At 40.1% G+C, this 22,993-nt stretch overlaps 1 protein-coding gene across 1 annotated transcript in view; it reads right to left on the minus strand.

Annotated features, from left to right (window-relative positions):
* The window catches only part of RNF217 (ring finger protein 217), a 64,536-nt gene that overhangs the window by 19,006 nt on the left and 22,537 nt on the right, over positions 1-22,993 (minus strand). The window contains exons 3-4 of the mRNA XM_030944751.1: positions 13,148-13,381; positions 6,381-6,545 (exon numbers count right to left, since the gene is read on the minus strand). Of these exons, the coding sequence (XP_030800611.1) occupies positions 6,381-6,545; positions 13,148-13,381 (399 nt within the window). The remainder of the gene's footprint in view (positions 1-6,380; positions 6,546-13,147; positions 13,382-22,993) is intronic.

The raw sequence follows: 22,993 nt of genomic DNA on the forward strand, positions 1-22,993 counted from the left end.
CATTGCTCCAGATCTCATCCCATTAGATTTAAAAAATTTCCAAGCATGGGTATGTCACAGCCTCTTTGAGCAATCTATACCATGCTTCACCATCCTGCCTGGGAATAGTTTTTTCCATTACATCCAATTTGAATTTCACCTGTTGAAACTTGCAACAGATCCATCAATGCCTCCTGAAACCTCCTATACTTACCTACACGTATTTATTTCGCAGGGAAGTACAGGCAAAGACATGGCATGACCACTGAGTAGCTCTGCAAGCATCAGAGACACTGAAAGCTCAGCGAGCTCCAGAGAGGCTCGTGACTCCTGGGGTATCCAGCATTCTTGGGAGGGTCAATTTGTTCTTTGGTGTTCAGGGATGATCTGGGCTCTCACCTTGCTCACCCAAACATCTACTGAAACTTGCACTCTATCCATATACCAAAGTGATGCTTTCCACCTGCAACACTCATGGTAAAAAGAGTTACAAAGGTAACAGTAGATCCAGATACCCCTGACAGCCTCCCTGTGCCACTTTCAAACACTGCTTTTGTACAAAAGAGGGGAAAATGTTCACAAAAGAGAGAACTGGGCTATTAAAAAAAAAAGCTTTCTAGTGGGCAAGTATTCTAATAGATTAAAATTTGTCTGACTGAGCAAACACTGCCCTCTACCCCAAGGAATTCTGCTGTATACAGGTGTCTTGTTTTCCAGAAGCATCTGAAAAACCACCATTGCTGATGAACTTTATAAGCCACTTGACTTCAAAACTTTCACAGTTAAGCACTGACAGTAGGCAAAGCAGAAAGAGATCTCTACCCAATATTAAACATAACTTAAGAAGATATACATTTTTTTTTTCTAAAAGGGACATTACATTGTCAGTTCAAATTCTTACTTCTCAGGTTACATGTGAAGAAAGATCTTGACTCCAGTTCTGGGGTTACTGTAATTCCTCAGATTAACTTGAACTGAAACAAAGGTATTTTAATAATGACTTAAAATATCTTGACCAATTAACTTCAAAATTTAATTAAAATTAATTTTTCAGGGGACCAACTCAGACAGCAACTATAGAGACTTTTGTAATTTTAAGGGTAATTTTCCTCATCTGCTGATTCTATCTTAAAAATGTAAATGAGGGAACTAGATTTTGTGACTAATGAGAATGAACTAGTTGCTTTATTTTCTTTTTCAATCAAGACTGTTGAATTCTCCTCTCCCTTCTCTAATTTACCAACCCAATTAAGTTATCACTCATCCTCATTGTAATTCTGTAGAATCATGGAAACTATAAAAATCCTAGATGCAAACCAAAATTACTTCATATTCCAAAAATAAGGTAATTTTTATTAGTAGTAAGAACTTCAAGGAGATGCTAGCAATAGCCTTTTATGTTCTGCCATTCATATCAGAAATATCCACCTCTTAGAAACTACCTGCCATCCTTCTACCCATGCTTTCCTAGAAGCCTCCCAGCTCCAGTTAGTCATGCATTACTCCTGAATCATTTGTCCATCTACTTGGTCCTGCCCTAAATTCTCCAGACATACTGTCCTCCTGAAACATGAAAGAAGGTGATAAGGATTTATTATCTTACAGACAAATACTGTAACTACATGCACTTCATATTTGCTTCTTCAAAAAGCCAACCATAAAAATATTTCAGACAATACACATTTGCACATGCAACTGTCTTCAAATGCTGCTAATCTGGAACAACCAGCTGTACTTGCCTATACCTTTTAATTGCAAAAAAAAAGGTATAGGCAAGTACACTGAGTAAAGACTTGATTAGAAAAAATGAAGTAAAAAGCCCCACGAACCTCAGATGCAGGGCTTGAACTCCCTATCACATGCTTTGCAGACTGACAATGCCAGGTGAACTTTGGATCATTTGGTCGGGCTGCTTTCAAGCCTAAGACATGACATCCCGCCAGATCAACTTCATCTCCGGTTCACATGGGCATGCCTCCACGCCCTCTGGATAATCCAGTGACAGAGATGTATTACAAACCCATAGGTTAGGAAAGCCATCGCCGATGGCTCGGGTATCCCGAGTGCTCCTGCCCCACTGGCAGCACCACGGCACAGGAGGCAGCCGGGGAATGTGTGGGGCCGGGAATGCCACTGTATGTGGGAAGCTGCAGCCATGCAGGGCCCAGTGCAGTGTGACTGCAGGCTCCCCTGCAGCATGGCCCTGCAAGTCCAACTTCTGCCTTCATGCATTCAAAGCTACAGGCTCCACTCTGCACCCACAGCCTGCTCAAAACCAAACACGTACACCCACCTTACAGGGGAAGATGAGCCATTCAGAAACCCAAGAATTGCTTCCAGAACAACATGGGTGAAAATTACACACCAAGGGCAAACACATCAGTTGTCTACTTGACTCCGAACTGGAAGTAGCACAGTGGCTATTTCAGACCCTCATTTTACCCCCTCTGCATGTTACATGCCCTCTCAAAGAAATCGTCTAGCGAAATCACTGCCAAGAGTTCTGAGATGAGTGGCCATGTCTCCTCCACCTCTGAAAAAAACTTGCACAGCTTTATCACTTTCTATACAAATAAGGACTCTCCTCCCTCCAGAAGACGAGAATTAATTTGCAGAGTGCTTCCAAAAACTATACCCTGAATTATTTGGTAATGCTTATATGAATCAGAACAGATAAGAAGTACACACTCTTTTATTTGCATTGACATGCCTGTTCTTAAATTTCCACTGCTCTTCAAAGCCTTCTAAGCCAGAGCTGCTATGTGGTGTTTCCTCAGATACTGCTGCTTTTGAAATCTGTGGTAAGATAACACCAACATGGAGTATTTCCTTGGTTTGCTGTACTGTAAAAACACTGGTGTAAACAAAAGCATTTTGTTGCAAACATACCAAGAAATTCTAAAAAATAACCCCTTAAAACAGTACTGGGGAAAGAAAAAAATGTTATATATTTCAGCAAATTACATCCAATAATGTAGCAAATTTGCACTTATTAGCCAACTTACTCTAGAACAAGACCAGCCCTTTTTGGACAAGTCTTGTTGAGAAAAATTGTCTATACTGACTCTCAAAATAGTGCATAGTAAATTTGGAAAAGGCTGTATTAAGGAAAAAAAAAGTAAAAATAAATTTAAGATACAGTTAAAAAAGTAGCATTTTTTCCATATTTCCATACTGACACACAGTCACAACATGAACCTACGATTAAGCATTTGGACTGTGACATTTTTATTATCTTATGTAAACCCATCTCGAGAGACCAGGTAAATATAAGCCATTCCTATTAGATGTGCTAAAAGCTGTATCCTACTACAGGAAAAAGTAATCAAGTTTAAGCTTATCTAACAGACCCTGCTATATTGACATTATGAAGGATTATGTTCTTTCAAATCACTTACCCAAACCACTGAAATATTTGCCTGAGGATTTGCCTCGGTATACACATACCCCCAAGTGTGTTTAGATTTTCTCACCCACATGCCCAGAGAAGATAATGCATTCAATTTCTCCACGGTACAGCTAAAAAGAGTCAGTGTGTGTATGTATCTGTAGGTATAAATAATTATCTCCAGAAGCTATCTGCAAAATACGGTCACAGTTTACACTGTAATCAGTATCACACTTTGGAAGCTACCAGTAATTTTACATATTACTTCAGTAAAGAAACTACCTCTACTTAAGTTTCTACCTTAAATTTCCATTAATTTCAGTTTTAATGTAGAGATGAAATACTAGTATCTTTAGACACAATTTAATATTGACTTTGCCTCAATCTGTTTGCCACTTTTGGCTGCTGCAAATTTTCAACCCAAATTTGAAAGAGGTTAAAAATAAAGTATGTTTTCACCAGAAACATGGCCTCTCTGGACCTAGAACATGGATAAATCAAATAGTATGTTACAAATGATTTTCTTTGTCATTCTTTATTTTATTTGGAAATAGGATTCTCATCTAATTCAATGTGATTTTATAAACAGGTTTTGGAGGGAGGGATGGATGGGAGAGAGAGGCAGAGAAGTATTAGATGTAATCCCCCTGACTTCTAATTGTTAACTGTCAGAATGCTTATATCCCTATGTGCCCAAACACCTACTAAAGATTTGATGAAGAATACTGCTCACGATGTATTTTTTAAACTACCCAAAGATGTATTTTTTTGAACTAACTGCCAGCTAAGTGTTACTTTTGATTACTTGCAGATTATAGATTTGATTTAAAGCTAAAATCTATGTTAAGAAACATTTTGGACATTGTAGGCAGGAAGAACTTTTTTTCTGAAGAAGAAAGTATCAAGAGTTGAGGTAGCAACACAGTTTAATAAAAGGTTGAATTCCCTCTTCAATATTCACTTACAGTGCCACATTACCAGGAAGGACTTAACAGAGGTTCTTTTTCTGTGCTAGTTTTGTAAGTTTCCATACCGCCTCCCACCATGGAGGAGGTTTTATTTTCCTTTGATTAAGAAAAGAAACCTCAAGTATTTTTTAAATTAGCAGCCAAACTCATGCAACTTCGTGCTTCAGAATTAGTAACAAGCCATGTAAGTTTAAAGTGTTCAACCTTTTCTTTTGAAGATGGTGAAAACAGTTGAATATTTAAACACAACATTTTAAATTTTAACTTACTCATGCTGAATGTTAGACTTAGCAGTTTTAGTTCCTTTCTCTTTCCAGCTATCAGCTTTCTTACTACTCCTGGTTTTCCACATTCATATTTTTTTGCTTGGTCCACTTTTTTAATCTTTTGGACAATTTATTTAAGTTACATCATTCCCATTGTCATAAAATCTGACACAAGTCAAACAATTAAAATCCAAACAGATACTTCTTCCCACTCTGAAAGGAACGAAGTATTTTACTTTAAGACTTCCCAGAAAGTGAACATTTTTGGAACTGACTCAAATCTATGAACTCTTACCAAAAAGCAAGCTGCAAAAACTCTGTTAAAAGGTCACACGTGTGCAGGAGGAAGGGTAAACAACGAGCTGCTAATTTCAGAGCTTTACAGTTTTGCTCAGTGTTTTGAAATTTTTCAATTTCAAGCCATGGCATCACAGGCATTTCTTTCTCAAAGACCAAAATATGATACTTAGTAAACTGATAAACGTTTTCTTATTTGCACAGTGTAAGGCTCAAAGTGTTACATATACTTTGTATGCTTATAAGTAAAACTTCCCATTCAATATTAGCTTTCTACAAAACAGTCCAGTTTTGACATACTACTGTTGGTAGCTGTGAAAAAAATCGTGAAAAAATTTAAGAGTGGCCTTTATTAAGGGCAACTGGGGCAGGGGTGTGCAGGGCTGCTGCATCTCCTCTGAGTAGTTGGAAATACTTCTCATCTCTGAAGGGATCAATGACATTTTTAGGATGTGGAACTGCATTTCAGTGTTGAAAATTAATAATGAGAAAGACTTCAGAGAAGTATCCACATTGGAAAAGACCTCTGAGATCATCAACTCCAACCTTCAATCACCACCTTGTCACCTGACCATGGCACTGTCACATCCAGTCATTTCTTCGACACCTCCAGGGCTGGTGACTCCATCACCTCCCTGGCAGCCCATTCCAATGTTTAACAACCCCTTCTGCAAGGAAATTCCTCCTAATGTGCAGTCTGAACCTCCCGTGCAGTTTGACGCTATGCCCTCTTGTCCTGTCACTGGCTGCCTGGGAGAAGAGGCCAACCCCCCCTGCTTACATCCTCCCTTCAGGTGGTTGTGGAGAATGAATAGGTTAAAAAGGAGGCTCAGGGGGAACTCAGCCACCCCTCACAGGACTTGTGCTCCAGACCCTTCAACAGCTCTGTTGCCCTCCTCTGGACTCACTCCAGAACCTCAATGTCCTTCTTGAAGTGAAGAGCCCAGAACTGGACACAGCACTCGAGGTGCGGCCTGTGAAGTCCCACCTCGAGGTACAGCTTGTGAAGTAGTAACATTCAATCCTACAAAACTTAAGAGTTTTGCCAAGACTTAGTTTCCCTTAGTTAACTTGTTGACAGAGTATTTCCAGCCTTACTCAGACACTGAATACACTCTAACTCTCTGGAAAACCTGACAAAGGGCACTGAATTTCCCAAAAGCTTTCAATTTCTTTAAAGCTTTATTTTAGGATTAATTTATTTTATAATTAATTGACCCAAAGATTTCTATGATTCATCAAAGCCCCCTCTCAATAATTTCCATAATGTTTCTTTACATGCAGACACTCTGCAGAATCAGTGCAGGAACCAGCAAAAAAAATCTGACCTGTTTTTCTCAGTGGGTCATTAACAAGAAACTGCACACCAAGTGTGAATTTCATTTCCAATGCTGAGCAGAAGCTACAAGTATTTATGTATATTTAAATGTATATTTGAACAGTTTGAAGCCACTACCTGCAAGCCAAGGGAGAGCAGCTCACCTTGCATTTTGGACACTTCTGGGCATTCCTCTGCCCGTGTTCGATTTCGTTGGCCCAGTGACGTAACAGCTTGTCTCCCTTCTTGTATTCTTTGCAGTTAACTCCTTCATGCCAGGGAGAGTGGCACTTGAAACACCAGACAAATTGGCAAGATGGACACTGGATCTGTATGAATGAGAAAACACCACATGTTTGCAAGCTGGGTGCTAATACAACTAGAAAGCCTGTTTCAAAACCACTGCTTGCTCCTCAATTACGAGAGCAGCTGTCCAGCAAAGATCTAACATCTTTTGGAGGCTCTGTTTTAAAAACACAAGAAGTTGTGGAAGCTAGCTTGTTCTTTTCCTTATCAAAAAAGAGAAAATACAGAAGTAATTGCTAAAGCTGGGAAAGGCCTCAATCAAATGAAGCACAAGTAGCTGGGCTTAATCACAGGCACTACTTCCCAAAGTGATTGTGTGGGTCAACTGACAAAAGGCAGAATCCAGAAAGCTTACTCAATTGCCTCCAATACATTTGTGAGAATGCCTGAAAATTAGCTTGACAGTTTTCAGTGCAGTGGATCTGTCTTTCTCTAGGAATAAACTGCACTGCCAAGGCTATTACAGAAAGTACTTGGTCTTCTCAAGGGGCGCTACAGAGCTCGGCTTCATACGGGTTCTGAAGCTTATATTTGAAATGGTCCTGGGAAAAGGAGCCACGAGCAAGGCTCTCATCCAAGAGCCACAACTACCAACGGGAAGTCAGGCACCTCCTTTTGCTCTTGATTGCGTCAAGGCGAGCTGAGCCTGTGCCAAACAGCCTACTTGCTACAGACCACACCTAATGGCAAAACCCACAAGCCATACTCAAATTGAGAAAGGATCTATTCTTTCCACTCCCTCAGTTTTAACTCATTGTGTCAAACAGGTACCATCGTCATCACGTCTTCTTCCACAGCCTGCTTATTTTTTTTTCATGAAAAGCTAAGGCAGCTGCTGTGTTTGCAGGAGTAATAAACAGAGGCACATTGCAGCTGCTTATATGATGAAAGACAGGCCTCCAACCTGGATCATGACTAAGGACAGCACAAACTAGAAGACACCTTAGACTCAGGCACATCCAGGCTCTTGCAACATGTTCACTTTGCTCAGCAGCAAAACATCTCAGCCACTCAAGCGACTGCTGAGCCCTGCCCACCATCTCCAGCTGCAGTCCATGTCTGGCACTGCCCTAGCTTTGTACCCAGCTGATGGATGGGACTGAGGAATTCAATGAGCCAAACCAAGCAGTTTTGGTTATATCTGTGTCCAGACTTGGTTCACCACCAAATCACAGAAGCATCTGTGCTGACCATGCATGTATAGGGGTGCTTCTCAGAAAACAACATCCCAGAGTGTAGTCACATGTGAAGTCACCAAAACATATTTCTCAAGTTCTCACTCCCACCAGCTGCTGTGCCCTCCTGTGGAGTCCTGACAACTGGTGTTATGCTTCCTTGACTACAATTAAGAGTCCAAAGTAGGTGCTCTGATCTCCCTTACATATTTTGCTGGGGCTAGCCACAATTATTTACACATGCAATCACTACATCTTGTTTAAAGAGAAACAACACATTAGGACTGAAACATGTGGCTTACAAACATTGTTAGTTTTTACCTGAAAACTCCTCCAAGGCCATTATGAAGTATTAAACAAAAGCAACACAAAGCAGTGTCCTTTCTCAAAATCTAATGAACCAGCGGCCAATATGCTGAATCAACAGAAACATACTAACTTGCATCTCGGCTTCCCAGATGAATTCTCCTAATTAAACCAGCTTAACAAAAAGGAAATTTCCTGCTCTGAGGAACCTAAAGAATGATACATATATATTTCTACTAACCAAACTAAACAGAGCACTGATGAATGTTTACACAATACATTAAAATCCAATATGCACAAGAAAGTCATCTAACCTATCCTAACCCAGATCTCTCTTTTTTCCTTTTTGTCCCCCACTCCTTCCCTGCACTGAATTTATGTCCTTCAACAACACAAGTCAGTGTCCTATTGCTGGGAAGACAGATTATAGCAAGCATCATATTGAAGGGCTCAGTATTTGTTAAGCCTTAGCCAAAGATGGAGCTTGTAGCCACAAGTCAATGTTCTACAACCTGAAAACTTTTATCAGTTGCAGTACTCAGACATTTGAGATAGAACACTGTTGTTAACAAGTACAAACCCAAATCAACAGGTCAGGAAGTTAAAGCTTCTTCCTTAAAAAAAAAGGCAACATAATTTAAACCACAAGTTCTGCGGGTTGGTGGTTTTTTTTGGTTTGTTTTTTGATGAATATGTGACAAATTAATTGCATACTCTATCCTTCTGTTATAGCATGTACATAAGCAAAAGCAATGCAGCAGTCACCAGGATATGTATTTAAACTTACACACGCACACTGACATCAGGTGTTTCCAAATACATTAATCAGAAAGTACTGAAATACAGGATGAGGCTATAACCACAGGAACTCAAAATAACATTTCTTACCACAAATGGCCCTAACTAAACTAGTGAGAACTCTATGTTTCATTACCAGTTTCCTCTTCCACCTGTCACCCTGACAGCACCTTCCTCAAAACTAAACTTGTAAATAGTTTTTATATTTTGAATGGGCTGTTTCACTTCTCTGTAGGTTCAATGCTTCCTGAGCATAACTGAAGCAAGCAAAGAAAACTATGTACCTTAAGTACTTATGAACCTTAATTTTTCTTGGAACTCGTAGCTGCAAAAAAAGCCCCTAAAACCATTCAAACTTGGATGCAATGTGATGCCCCTGTGCTTAAGAAACAAACAGAACAGGGCAATTAAAGCAGTCTTTCACATTCTTATTCCACTTTTTCTTTGCTTTTCTGAAAGGAAAGTCAAATATTATGTGATTCATGCTTCAGTAGTTATGCATGAAATCACCATAGCAAGGAAGCAGAAATGCTATCTACATATAGTTTTAAACCAGTAAAATATATTATAGTCCAGCAAAGCAGACAAACTATATCTGCAAAACAAAACATTAACCTTGTGTTTTTTCAAATATGTTTTTACTCACACAAATATTTTCCCACTTACTTTATGATTCCTATTTCTGTTGATTAAAATTGAGAGAATGGATATAATTTCTATGCCACCTGGAGATCAGCCTCCCTTGAAATAGAAAAGATTACACAATTTTGTGTTCTAACTCTTTTGGTTCTCAGTTTTCTGTAACACTGACCTTTGAGGCTAACATCTTCCATTTTCTTACCAAGCCTCTTTACTGCAAGCTACTTTGTCTATCAGTTTCCTCACCTCACAGGAAAAGACTTTTCAAAACTGATAGATAATTTCAACACAAAACACAACGTGACCTGATGATAGCAAAACTGACTGCTCATAAAAATTTTCCTGTAACCTGAAGGTACAAAAAGCTTAGTGAATTTTCTACTGCTTGATGGAACAGTAGTTATACAACAGGATGGCCAAATTAATCATGCAATTAACTGATTACATGAATTACAGTCTCTAGCTGCAGACACTGTCACTTTATTTGAAAATAAATATGGGCTCCAGCCAAAACATCTTCCTTCTCCTCATCATCAACCCATCCCCTCTCTTGAAACAGCTGAAAATAAGCAACAAGAAAACAAATTTTGTACCCCATTAGGGCTCATCTTTGATCCAGCTCCCAGTATGACACCAAAACATCAACATAAGCAAAAGCAGGCTGGCAGGAATGAACTGCTGAGAGGAGGGAGAGCACAGCAAAATCACCACACCTGCAGCAGCTGAGGCTCAAGGCAGATTGAAGCCATGTATAGCCATGAAGACATCTGCCACTTAAAATCTGACCCAAAAGTAGGAAGCTAACAGATCAAAGCATCTCTGCTGGTACAAATTCCTGCTAGTTCTACAACAACTTTAAAACTCTTTAGTAGTTTAAAAAAAGACAGTTTGTGTAACAATTGCATTGAAAAAACATTTATATTTGCAAACACAAGCACTCAAGTCCTCCTTTTATGTGACGTGTATCTCTTGACAGAACTGAACAAGAAAACTTCATTATGAATCTCACAGAGCAGAGAGTATTGCTTCTCCATGGCAAGTGGCAGGTCAAAAAACTAACTCTAACAGGCAAAAGCCAGAGCTTCCTCACAGAACAAGTCTTCTTACTCACTCTTGTGAAACTTTTACCTGTTCCATGCACAACGGAACAGGTAAAGCAGCAATTTTTCAATTTTTGTCCATTTCCATTGCTCTTTTGCATAATAGCTCTGAACAAAGGTTTGTTAGGGTCTTCTCTGCAACCACATTACATTTGCAATTCAGAACATATGAGAGGGAGCAAGGAAATTTTCAGAGTTAATACTGGATCCATTTGTTATAAAAATATTTTATATAGAAACTTCAATAGTTCTCTTGCTGTTCTGTGTGGCCCTAAGTGGCACTACTAGTAGAAGAAAGGTTTGTATAAGTAAGTTCTCCTTTTCTTCTCCTCCTCCATCCTCAACATACATGTTAACTTTCTAGGCTTAGTACACCAAGACTTGAATCTCAGCCAATTGAACTGCTGGATTTAGATCAGGTTAGCTGACACAAATCAGCTATAATAAGAAAAACTAATTTCAAACTTTGCTGCCTCTTTAAATTTCCATGTTACTTGTAATTTTAAATACTGTATAAAATTTTAGAAATGGCAATAACATTTTTAAAGCATCAGTTCAAATAAAGTCTTGGATTTTAGAGTGCTTTCCCCTTGCAGTGTATAAAAGAGTGAGTGTACTGGCTGTGCTGTGACCCTACCAGTAGGCTTGTGCATATGTGTTCCCCACACGACTCAATTCTCTTGAAGCCAACACTTGCAGCGCTGGTGCAGAATTCATCTGTTGCAACTGCTGTTTATATTACTTGCACATGAACAGGGCAGCCTCAAAAGCCTCCAGTCAGATGTCTCCTATGCTATACACAAAAGAAAATGTGTCTTTGTCTCCAAACAGCCTAAAATAAGGCACAGTTTGTACATGTAATCACATGAGAACCTAAGAAAACAGGTAATATTGGTCCACAGCTATGTGTGTATGTAAATCACTCACATATACTCCATGTCATATACAGTCATCTTTTTAAACCTTTTCCCTGCAACACAACTTCTCCTTGTGCTAAGCTTAAAACAAATCACTAAACTGTACCTACATTAGAAAACAGTTGAGGTTCAAGTAGCATGCTGAAGCTCTGTGGACCAGGATCACCCATACTGCTTGCCAGCATTTTCCCAATTATATTTCTGACTAGCATCAAGTAGACATTCTTGCACACAACACCTGGGCTCAGCTCAAAGGACACATTTTGCCTGAGTCTGTTGCCAGGAGATTTCAGATCTGCAGATCACAGGTATACACAATGAACCACCACATGACCAGTGAACTGCTCCTGGCTTGTACTAGGCATCACACAGTCTCCCATTCTTTTCCATTGTGGTTTGTAGGGCAGTTAGGAACATTTTAACTATAGCATTTTAACTCATAAAAGAGCACTGGTTATGCCCTGAGGAATGTTCTTAGCTCTGGCAGACCTGTGATACAACACCAGTGACCCACACTTGTGGGACACTAATAGCCTCTGACACCTTAAGAGAGGAGGCGGCCAAAGCATTACAAACTCTGATCTACCCTGGGTTACATCTGATCTGTGTTGACGATGAAGCAGATGAGTGAAGGAGAATAGCTTTGGGCAGAAGGAATTCTACTTGCAGTTTCAGACTTTTTTCCCTCAATGTAAGATGACAAAAATTTGAAAACACTGAGTCCAACAGTGTGGCATGTAATTCATGCCCTACACAGATATGCACAAATAGCTTGTAACTTAGAATTAGCTTTACCAACTTTTCAACTCCAATGAATACACAACCTTCCACCTTTTAATCTTCATACTGGGCTGAATATTATGCTGTGTAATTAGGGCTATCTAAACAGTCATCTAAACTCCTACTGAGGAGAACTGGTTTGTCCAGGAAAGGCCAGCTCAATCATGAAATTAACCACAACAAATCTAATAACCGGATGGAAAACTATCACAGAACACGGTGCTGCAGACCACTGTTGTCTTCTGGAACTCAGGATGGACTTTAAGCAACTCAAAGCTTAATCCAAATTCTTGCTTTTTATCTTTGATTGAAGTCACAGTATAAGCAACTTTTCTATGAAAAGAAATGTTGCAGAAATGGCTTTTCCCGTCCCCCTATTTCTCCAGATTTGGCATTGTGTATGATGAGACTACAGTAATGTATAATCTCTGGTAAGGGAGTGAAGACATCAGAACCAACAAGCAGGACAGACAACAGCTCTGTTACTAAGGAAGAAGCAAAGCCAACAGCCTAACATCAGAGATGCCCAGAATTCACTCACCCAGAGTTTCAGGGAAAACTTAGAAGTTGTAGGTCTAAAATTATCAGTTGTAGTGGTAACTCCCCTTCCCAGCCTCTTCTGACTGTGACCATATTGTTTGCATGTCAGAAAGAAAACACCCTTTAAATTAAAATGTATGTCAGGACAAAATTATACCACCTACCAAAAAAAAATACAGGCTGAAGAGTTCAGCTGCTTGAACTGTTAAAAGTCAATTAAGTACTTAATCAGTGATGTACTACAGGTTCACATTCCTAATCACAGCTTGCACACAGCTCCAGTGAAACAAAAAAGTTCATTTAATGCTCACCAAATGCTGTCCTACTTTTGCAGTGCCATCTAACCCACAGCCCCGGCAAGCATGCTCACTTTGTATTTGTTCTCCAATTTGGCAGGGGTAGGAATGTGGCCTCTCCTCCGGAAGGTTGTAAAGTGCTTGCACTGAGGGCATGGCTTGGTGCTGGAGTCAATGCGGCTGAGTTCCAGGAAGTATTTATACTTGATGATGTCGTCATGGGGCAGGTTATAGAGGACAGTTGTTTCATCCAGGTGTTCGCTGCACTCTGTGATGGGGCATTTTATATCCGCTTGTCCCAGCTGCACCTACATAGGAACAAAAAAAAAGACCTGTATGACTTTTTGCCTGGAAAAGTTAAGCGAGCATTGGCGAATTTTGTAAGGAAAATTAACTTCAAATACTGTAACGATTCGAGACTACCCAGCATACCGTCTTCAAATTATTTAATTTGTGCTTGGTGGAGTTACACCAAGCACATTGCAATTTTCCCAGAGAGCATTTTCAATCCAAACAGAAAAGCTAATTACCCTGACAAGTGCAATTATTAAACATATTCTCTCAGTGTATGTACCATGGCTACATACACCACAAAACCAAACACAAGTCCTAACTAACAATGTCCACTTCATACTTTGGGTGTAATGGTGAGTGCACCAGAGCCATGGCTCACAAAGGCTGTGAGAAAGCAGACAATGGAAACATATGCATACTGCTTCACTGCAAAATGACCTGCGAATCACAACACAGAGAAATTAAAAGTCAATTTAGGATCAGCAGCTCTGACTCCAGAACCCTGAGCTGGTTCCTGTTCAGTACACTCAATGCCTCTGCAGTCTGCTTTTCAAGAAGCTCCTTACATGCCATACTGCACATGCAGAAAGTTTTAGTTGAGCTTGGGGCTGATCAAGCTCATACATTTCCCCAGAACTCATGAGTTGAAAGTTTTAAAAAACACACACTCCAACAACATTAAAAAACTTTAATAAAAACCAAACTAAAACCAGACAAACAAACAAGCTTGAGGTTAACAGGGCAGAAACTGTTGCTGACCTAATGAGTCCTGATGGTCCCAAGCTGATCCATATGGTCAGAAATCCGCAATGTGTTTCTAGAGCTCCTGGATCCAAGAACCGCACTGGACCCAGACCTGCAGCCTTCACGCTTGGCAGGCTTTGACTGCTCGGACTCCATGCCAAAACAGCAAATCCTAGTTGCTCTGGGAGCCCCACAGTTGCATTTGCTTGGCAGTGAGCCCAAGTTAATAAACCCTGCTGGATCCTGAGAGTCTGCAATGACCCGGCTAGAGCACATTTGTGTCTGCCCCAAGTGATCTTGAACAAATGAGTTTTGACTGCACACGTGCAGCTGACCACCAATTCAACTCCTTCCTTACTGAGTATCTCCATGAAGAGACAAAGGGTACAACCAGCACCATCTTCCAGGAATTACTCTTTGAAGGTTGGCAAGTTTGATTTCCCCACACTGCTTATTCTTTAACATCCTCAATTAGAGAAACCTGCTGAACAACACACTAAATAAGACAGAAATGGCTCAGATTTGGATGCAGATCTTGTTGCTGCATAGTGGTACCAGAAGACACAAGGACTCCACTAATGCAGTATTTAAGCTAAAAAAAGAGGGCAAAACCCTAAAAAGCAACACAACACAACCCTGTCATTGTTGCTTCAGCAACTGAGCCACATGAACTCTACTGAATGATAATTCAGTCAGGAATCAGAGGATTAGAAGAGTCATAACAACATGGTATCAAACCCAAGGTTGATACTGATTAAAAAAACCCAACAATCTACTGCACCACCTCTGTTCTCTCAGTGAAGTAGCTAAAACTCAGGAGAGCAAAGAGATTAGGTACATGTTAGAGATAGAAATGCAGGGTGTGGATGGTGGCAGTGAGTCTCAGACCAGAGCAAGGTGGAGACCACCTCAGCAGGCCTTGGTGCCCTGAGCAGCCTTGGCTCATGGCACAGGCAGGTCAGGATGGAGGCAAATGTCTGCAGTAGGGAGGAGAGGCAGCTCCCCAGTAATATATCCATTTTAGGAGGGAAATTCCCCACATTTAATTTCCAGCTCTAAAAGGTGAGCAGAGCTCTGCCACATGCAAACAATGCCAGGCTCAGTTTGGCTTTTACACAGACAAGTACAGGAGGAGTATGTATTCAAAGACATAAAAAAACCAACAAAAAAAATCCCCCAAACCTCACATACTACATGCTGGGGAATGCCAGCATTTTTTACCTGTAGGACACTGATTCACCTGTAGCAGCATGTAAAACTGAAACCACGCATGGACCACTGGTCTGTTCTCAGGAGAATCACCCAGTGCATCAAGGAGCTGTACTTAAAAAGCAGACAATAATCAGTACAGCACAACAGAACACGAGCATGCTGAACTAAGAGAACAATTTGCTACAGAAACACAAAAAGCTATTGCACTAGGATTAGCATCAGCTTTTTTTTAGACAAGCGTCGGTACACTTTAGAATTGAAGAATCAAATTAATCCCACCTATGACTACATCATTAAAAAAAAAAAGTTAAACATTAGGGAGGTCTGAAAAGAGCCATTTCTTTTTGCCAGGAGTAAACTAAGCTACAATGGAGTAGCACTACATAATGAGAAGATGCATTGTATCTGACAGTACTAAGGCATTGCTTATATTAAATGCTAGTTAGAACAAACCTGCATTTATAAAACCAATGAATACAAAGCTCAACATTTTCTGTACTTCATGCCCACACAGAATATGATTAATATATGTGGTAAGAGTCAGGGGTGGTTTCAGTGTTTATTTTGAAAATATGTTTTACACCCACTTGAAATAAATGATTTTTAACCTCTGTAATAGTTTCAGCTTTTCAAGTTTGGCAAAGACTGAGCCTTTTCCTGTGTTTTGAATGGGACTGAAGTGAACAGAGCTGGCTTGCTTATTAGCAGTAACTTCAATGGAGCCTTGTCCTACCAAAACAGTCCATCTTTGTGCACTAACATCAGCAATTTATGGAAGCACAGCTTTAGAGGTAGCCTGTCAGGCTACCTGCTGCCATGGACTCAGGACATGCTACAAAATGAGAAACGAAAAACAATTTAAAACAATCTGTTATGACGCTGGTACAAATAACTAGTTTTATTATTTTCCTTCATTTTCTTTTTGTTTTGCAGAGTCTCATCCCTTCAATATCAGCTTCTCACAATGTCAAACCCCCACGTTTTAAGAAAACCACTGTGCATTAAGAAGTTTAGAACCCTCAGCATACAGAACAGCATGGTGTACTTTCACAGCATGAGGAAGGACTCATATGTCTAAGAGCAGCTGAGCTGCAGCAGTGTTAAATGTCACGCAGCATCCAGCTCCTTTACTCAGTTGGGCTTCACTTCTGTAAAGCATCTCAGGAGGGGATACTCGGCTTACAATTCAGAAGGAGAAAGCAGGCTCTAGCTCCTTTCATCCTACAGAAAGGCAACATTTAAATTATCAGGAGAACAGTATGTGCCTCCTCCTGCCAATTCCTGACATTTTATTTTAAAAGTATTTTTATTGGCGGGTGGCAGGGAGGAGAAAGGGCAGGGGGAACAGAGACAGGACACACACATGGACTCTACACTGATTTACTTACTTACTACCCAAGAAAGCAATGATATCACCAATGGAAAACAGAAAGAAATGGCATGATACTTTAAGTTGGAAAATAATTTCCACACCCTGAGCCTTCTTTTAAAGGAAATCTTTGTTTCAGATTTTGCACAGAAAGCAAAGTTCAAACTAGACCAGAAAGCCCTGATTTATACCTGTCATTTGGCCTGCCCCAGGCTGGATGTAATGTAGCATTTGCAGCTGTACTTGTGCTGCTGTATTGCAGCTATATTCCTTAAGTAAGGGGCTATTCTATTTTATACCATATATCTACAAACAAGCATTTTCTAACTGAAACTGCACTCTTAGTTCAGAGATGCACATGCTTAATTGTTCTTACTTTGTAAAGCTGAAAGTGAACATGGCCATGCCAAATACACACTTCTGTAGAGAAATTTAACTTCTACCAGTGCGCCACATTGTTCCCTGTAAATTACCAAGGAAGTTATGCATTAAAAAAAATATTCTGGAAATGTGCAGACGCAAGGGAAGGGACAGTCTAGTGTAGAGGACTTTCATACTCTAGGTAAAGAAACAGCTGGATTAGAATTCCCTTTACTTATAAGCAAAATCCCATTTCTTTCTAGTTCACTAGAAACATTTCTTTCATTTTCACTAGTAATTTACAAAGCAGTGAAGAATGACTTTTCTTGTGCATTTGGAAAGTGTGTCATTATCAATTTATTTTCTTCGAAAAACCAGTAGTTGGTGGAAAATACTTGAAGGAATCACCATGACTCAAAACTCCACAGTGGCAGGCTGCTAACCAAATGAAATCCAAGTAGACATGATTCAAGAAGTGCAAACCAAAGCCAGTTCAAACTTTTACTACACATTTTGCACCTGCCTTTAAGGCATTTCTGTGTTTTTAGTACTAACTTCATCAGTCTGGATCCCTGATTTGTGCCAGTGATATCCTGGCATTCTCCATAAAAATTCTTAAAAAAAAAAATCCTGTGAAATACAGTCTCCTTTTCAGTTCATTCATCCTCCCTCCTTGCTCTCAAATGATACAGACCCCCAGTGGTATTGCAAGACAAGCAAGAATAAACAGCTAGAACTTAGAGTAATTAGATCAGCAGCTACTTAGGTTGCATCACTACCAAACAGTAAAAACATCTGTTTTGTGTGTGTCACCTCCTCCACAGAACATTTTCACACAACTTCTTGCCTGTTGTTCATTACTTCACAAACCATTCTCCATAGGGTGTTTCACTTTTACTCCCTCTTTAATTCATTTCTCAGCAGACTTGCAATGAATTACTTCCTGAATGCCTGTCTCATTCAGTTGCTCTACCATCTTCTCTGACAACCATCTGTAACATCACTCAAGAGTCATCACTCTTCAGGAAGGAAAGGCTTCACTAGCCCTCATTGGTGCATGTATCACTGTCCTCAAAAGGATCCAGAAGGCATTCAAAATAACATATTTGATCTGTCATTAAGATCATCTAAACGCTATCTACTATTAATAAAAGTTGAACCAGAGTATTTTCTATTGCATCACCAGCTCAGGTTTGTGAGGATGCTCCCCTTCACATGTCCTCTGAGTCTTTGTTCTCCTTTCACAAGCACCGCACTTGTGATGCAGCCATGACAATGACACAGTGATTCCTTCCTGCTCCACATAACATTCAGAGAGAGTCACTAAGACACAAACACTGCAGGCTGTGGCAGACACCACCTCTTCTAGTTTTGACAACAATTTGTTCTCAATGAGTTTTGCATTAATTACTACACTGTCAACACTAAAAAAGACACAAAAAGAAGCGAAGTCTCAGGGCCTTTGAAGTACTTGCTAGTCCCTCAGCCTTCAGGTGAAAGGCACTCACAAGCAAGAAGCTGGGAGAGAATCTAAGTGTACAGACCTGCATCCAACCACCACCAGCACATCAAAGGTTTGACCTTTCTGCTGCAAAAGCAAATCTTCTGAATGCTTTACAAAGCATATTTAAACACAGCATCAACTTTAATTCTCAAAGGTCATCTAGTTTTTACAACTTCAGCCAGAGGCCAAGATTGCAGCTTCATTCATAACTCTGAGGACCACTGTCAGGAGCACACTTACACACATCCATGTCCCCAGGAGCACTGTGGAATGGTGCAGCTACACACCAGCGAGGGTCACAGCCAGCACCACCTGTGTGGGAAGAGACCAGAGTGGCTTTAGCCCCAGAAACGACCCAAAACCTAAACTGGCAAAACTGTCCTAGGCTGCCTAGAGCAAAACCCCACACCATTTTGTTTGTTCCCGTTAAAACTTCTTTTTGACTCCACAATCACATTGATGACTCCCCTAAAAAAACTCTGACAACAGACTAGAAAGATATTCTTCAGAATGCACCTAAATGCCACTAAACCTATTTCTCAAATGCCTCTTAATTTGCTTTCTCATTTGATGACATGGCGACACAGTTCTACTCCTTTTTTCTTCCACAGAACTAGACATTACCTGCTCACATGGGTCTGATATCAACAGAAACATTCAGATTTTCTTGTCCCAATCACACAGGAACAGGATTTCAGAAAATTACTTATAGAAAAACAAACTAATACTGAAATTCTCCTTTGCAAGAAGTGAACAATTATCAACATGGAGAGCTCTCCCTTTTTGTCTTTTCATCTCTTGTTACTTCACTGAGTGAATTAAAAAAGGAAATAATTTTATCTCAGCAATGCATTTAGAAAAACTGCATTGCATTAAATCATACCTCTGCCTGCTACTACTCATCAGTTCTAGTGCACATCACCAGCAAGCATGGAGGTTATCTGTTCTGGTGTTCTGAAATCCACAACGAGCTGAAACCCAGAGCAGAGGTAAAGCTTTGTCCCATGCCTGGACAAAACCATGGCTAGTACACCTGGAATGGCTGCCCATTGAGCTGGGTCACTGTCTGGCAAAGAGGCATGCCAGAGTTAGACCGGCTGACTAGTCAGAGACTGACTGGCAGAATGCTTCATCCTGCACTCTCCAGGGCCCCCAGAGGTTGTGAAAGTTATCTTTCACCTTCCTCCCCACACACGTATGAGGGCAGAGGGAGGGGGAAATCCCAGTGGAGGAAGTTAATCTGGGAACAATAATGTAAGAAACTGCAAACCTTGGAGGAATCTAACCCAAACCCACAGCCCTCTCAGCATTCATTAAGGGAAGAATAAAAAGCACAAAAGCTTTCTGATTTTGCCCAGGTGTGCATATTACCAATCTAAATATGCTTATGCTGATTTTTTTATTCCTTAGAATACAAATTCACTTTTAATAAAAGATCCAAAGATGCTCTTGAAAGAAGAGCTTTGAGGACAGCAGAACAAACCAGATACCTGCCCTTTCTCAGCTGGAAAAGAGAGGCAGTTGCTCCTGCCTGAGAGAACAAAAGACCCCATATTAAAACTGAGCAGGTGCATGAAGGGAGTTCAGAAAAGAAGCAAGGCCCAGGTGTACCATGATAAATTTAAATAACCTGGGCATCTCAGGGGTGAGCCCTGCTTGGAGGGTCTCAGTCACATTAGGAAATACTACTGCAAAGTAGCAAAGAAGCAACACCTAAAAAGAAGCAAATAGTACTATAAAGTAGCAAAGAAGCAATACCTTCGTTGTAATGGTGGTGGTTTGTTAGGCTTTCAGCACGGGTATAAAAACATTTCCCATGCCTTTCTTAAAGATGGACAGAAAGTTAACATCCCTAAGATGATCAGAAGGCCGGAACACCTCTCTGATAAAGACAGGCTGAGGAAGTGGTTCAGACTGCAGAAAAGAAGGCTCCAGGGAAACCCTAGGGCAGTCTTACAGCTCCTAAAAAGGGCCTATAAGAGAGCTGGAGATTTCCTACAACTGCATGGAGTTACAGAACAAGGGGTAATTGGCCTTAAAACAGAGAGAAGGTAGTTTTAGATCAGATATTAGGAGGAAATTCTTTACTGAGAGGGTGAGGAAATACTGGCCCAGCTTGCCCAGAGAAGTTTTTGATCCCCATCCCAGGAAGTGTTGAAGGCCAAGTTGGACCAGGTCCTGGGCAAACAGATCTAGTGTGTGGCATCCTTGCTCACAGCAGAGGAATTGGATGATCTTTAATGTCCCTCTCAATCCAAACCATTCTACAGTGAAAAAACATGGTCTCAACCTTCACTTGGAATCACCACTTTGGTCTTCAGCTGGAGACAAGAAAAATCCATAAACTGTGAAAATTTATCTTACAGTTATGTTGAAAAAGACAAGATCAAAAGCCCATTCTTCTACTATTCTGTTATGTAGTAGTCAGGTTCCCCACCAGACATGAAACCTGGAATAGGCTCCTGAGCTCCCATTTGCCAAGCAGTTTTTATTTAGTTCAAATAAAATAGGGCAAATCACTATTTGCACAACCTATTCACTAACTTGTATTACTGAACCTCTAATACAGATAAGCCCAACTGATATCATCAACATTAATCAATCAAGCCTTGGTTTCTCCAACAACTGCTGTTATGTTTTACTGTTGTACCTACAGAAACACTTCATGATGCTTGATATTCTTCCAACAGAAAGTGGTACTTAGCATAAGAAAAGCTCTCATAATCAAGCAAAGGAGGCAAGAGAAGTATACTCCTGCTTATCTCACTATTACATCCCAAAAGATGACTACAAAACCTGTCAGAATTGGCATGGATGTGGGTAAATACTTAAAAATAGCAAGAACTTTTAACACAAATGTCTCAACTATTCACCAACCTGATCATCCACATTCCCCTGCCCAGAGAAAAAAGGACATGCATTTTATAGCTGTTCCTAAACTGTCCTGCTTTCCTTCAGAAAGATACCTACAACTAGCTTCCATGCTTTTGCTAGTTTTGAGTTGTGCATGTATTAATAACCAGTATTTTCATGCTTGACTATCAGACATGAAGCCAAACTGTGCCCTCTTTACATGATGAATTTAATAAAGAAACAGCAGAGTTGCACAGGTACAAGCAAAAGCAGAAGAAAGCCTGAAAAGTATTTTCTAACTGGCAGGCCATTGTCAGGAGTAATAGTAGACATTTCTTAGATTCAAGGTATAATGTATGATGTTAAAATACCATCACTTGTCTTCCCCTGCAAACAAGGTAACCTGAATAAATTTCTTTATGTGATCAAGTTGTTACAAAAGAGCTAAGTTTTGATTTACAAATAATTCTTTTGCTCTGCCTTTTTGAAAGGCATCTCATCTCATATACCCATCTCATTCTACCAGTACCAATCCACAACACAGCTGGCTTTGATGAAAAGCTGTGCCAATAAAAGGTACCATGAAGTGACAGAAATGGTTTTCAGTGATGGATGTGCATGTTGACCCATTTTCAGGAATAAATCTAGGCAAGGCTAATGCAGAACAAACTTTCAAGCTTCTTCCCACATGCCAACACTTGGACAAAGTGTAGATACTGTGCTGTAACTCCAGTGTCACACTACTTCATCAAGTTATTTCTCACAGTGCACTTTAAGCTGAAACCACATTTCGATTCACATTTAGTGCAATGATGGATACAGCCACCACAGGGAGCAAACATGCAAGATAAACAAGTGCAAACAGTACAGCCTTCTCCAGGGAGCTGAGGCAAAAGCTTAAACAGTGATTCTGATCCATACCTGGGAGAAGCAGAACTGAAGTCTAGTGTCACACTAGCTAGGAGGAAATTACCCATCACCAAAGAGTGAAAACTGTTACCTAAGATACCTCAGCAGAAATCCATAGCACAGAAGAAAAAATCACTTTATGAAAGTTGAAAGTACAATTCTGTCCCATAATTGATCTAATCCTGTAGAGCGCACAGTAATTTTTAAACAGCTTATTAAACAGCCAAACTGTGAAAGTTAATTCTCCTGATGATCAAATTCTGGCTGTAATTCTGGGGTTGTTACTGTGTCAGGTCAGTCTACCCAAAATAGGGTCCCCACTGAAGCTGGAACTTCAGATAGATTAAAGGACAGTTTGTGTATTGATTGCTAGAGACCTTGTTTGCCAAAAGCAGCTAGAATCTTTATATAATAAACTCATTTGAAACAGCAAAACAAGGGGGGAAGCGGACAATACAGGTGTTGTATACTAGGAAAATCAAACTGTAACTGTGTTTAGAACAATATATTACACTTACCACTTTCTCGTAAAGCAGAGAAAACATGAAACAAATTCATTTCAATTCCTAAAGGCAGTACTATCAGCTGACAAGGCTATTAACATACTCATTTCTGCCTAAGATTTACAGCAGAAGGAGAAACTACAATTTCCTACTCTTTACAAATTCTCTTTAT

The sequence above is a fragment of the Camarhynchus parvulus genome, chromosome 3 (genome assembly GCF_901933205.1).
Source record: "Camarhynchus parvulus chromosome 3, STF_HiC, whole genome shotgun sequence".
NCBI classification, from domain to species: domain Eukaryota; kingdom Metazoa; phylum Chordata; class Aves; order Passeriformes; family Thraupidae; genus Camarhynchus; species Camarhynchus parvulus.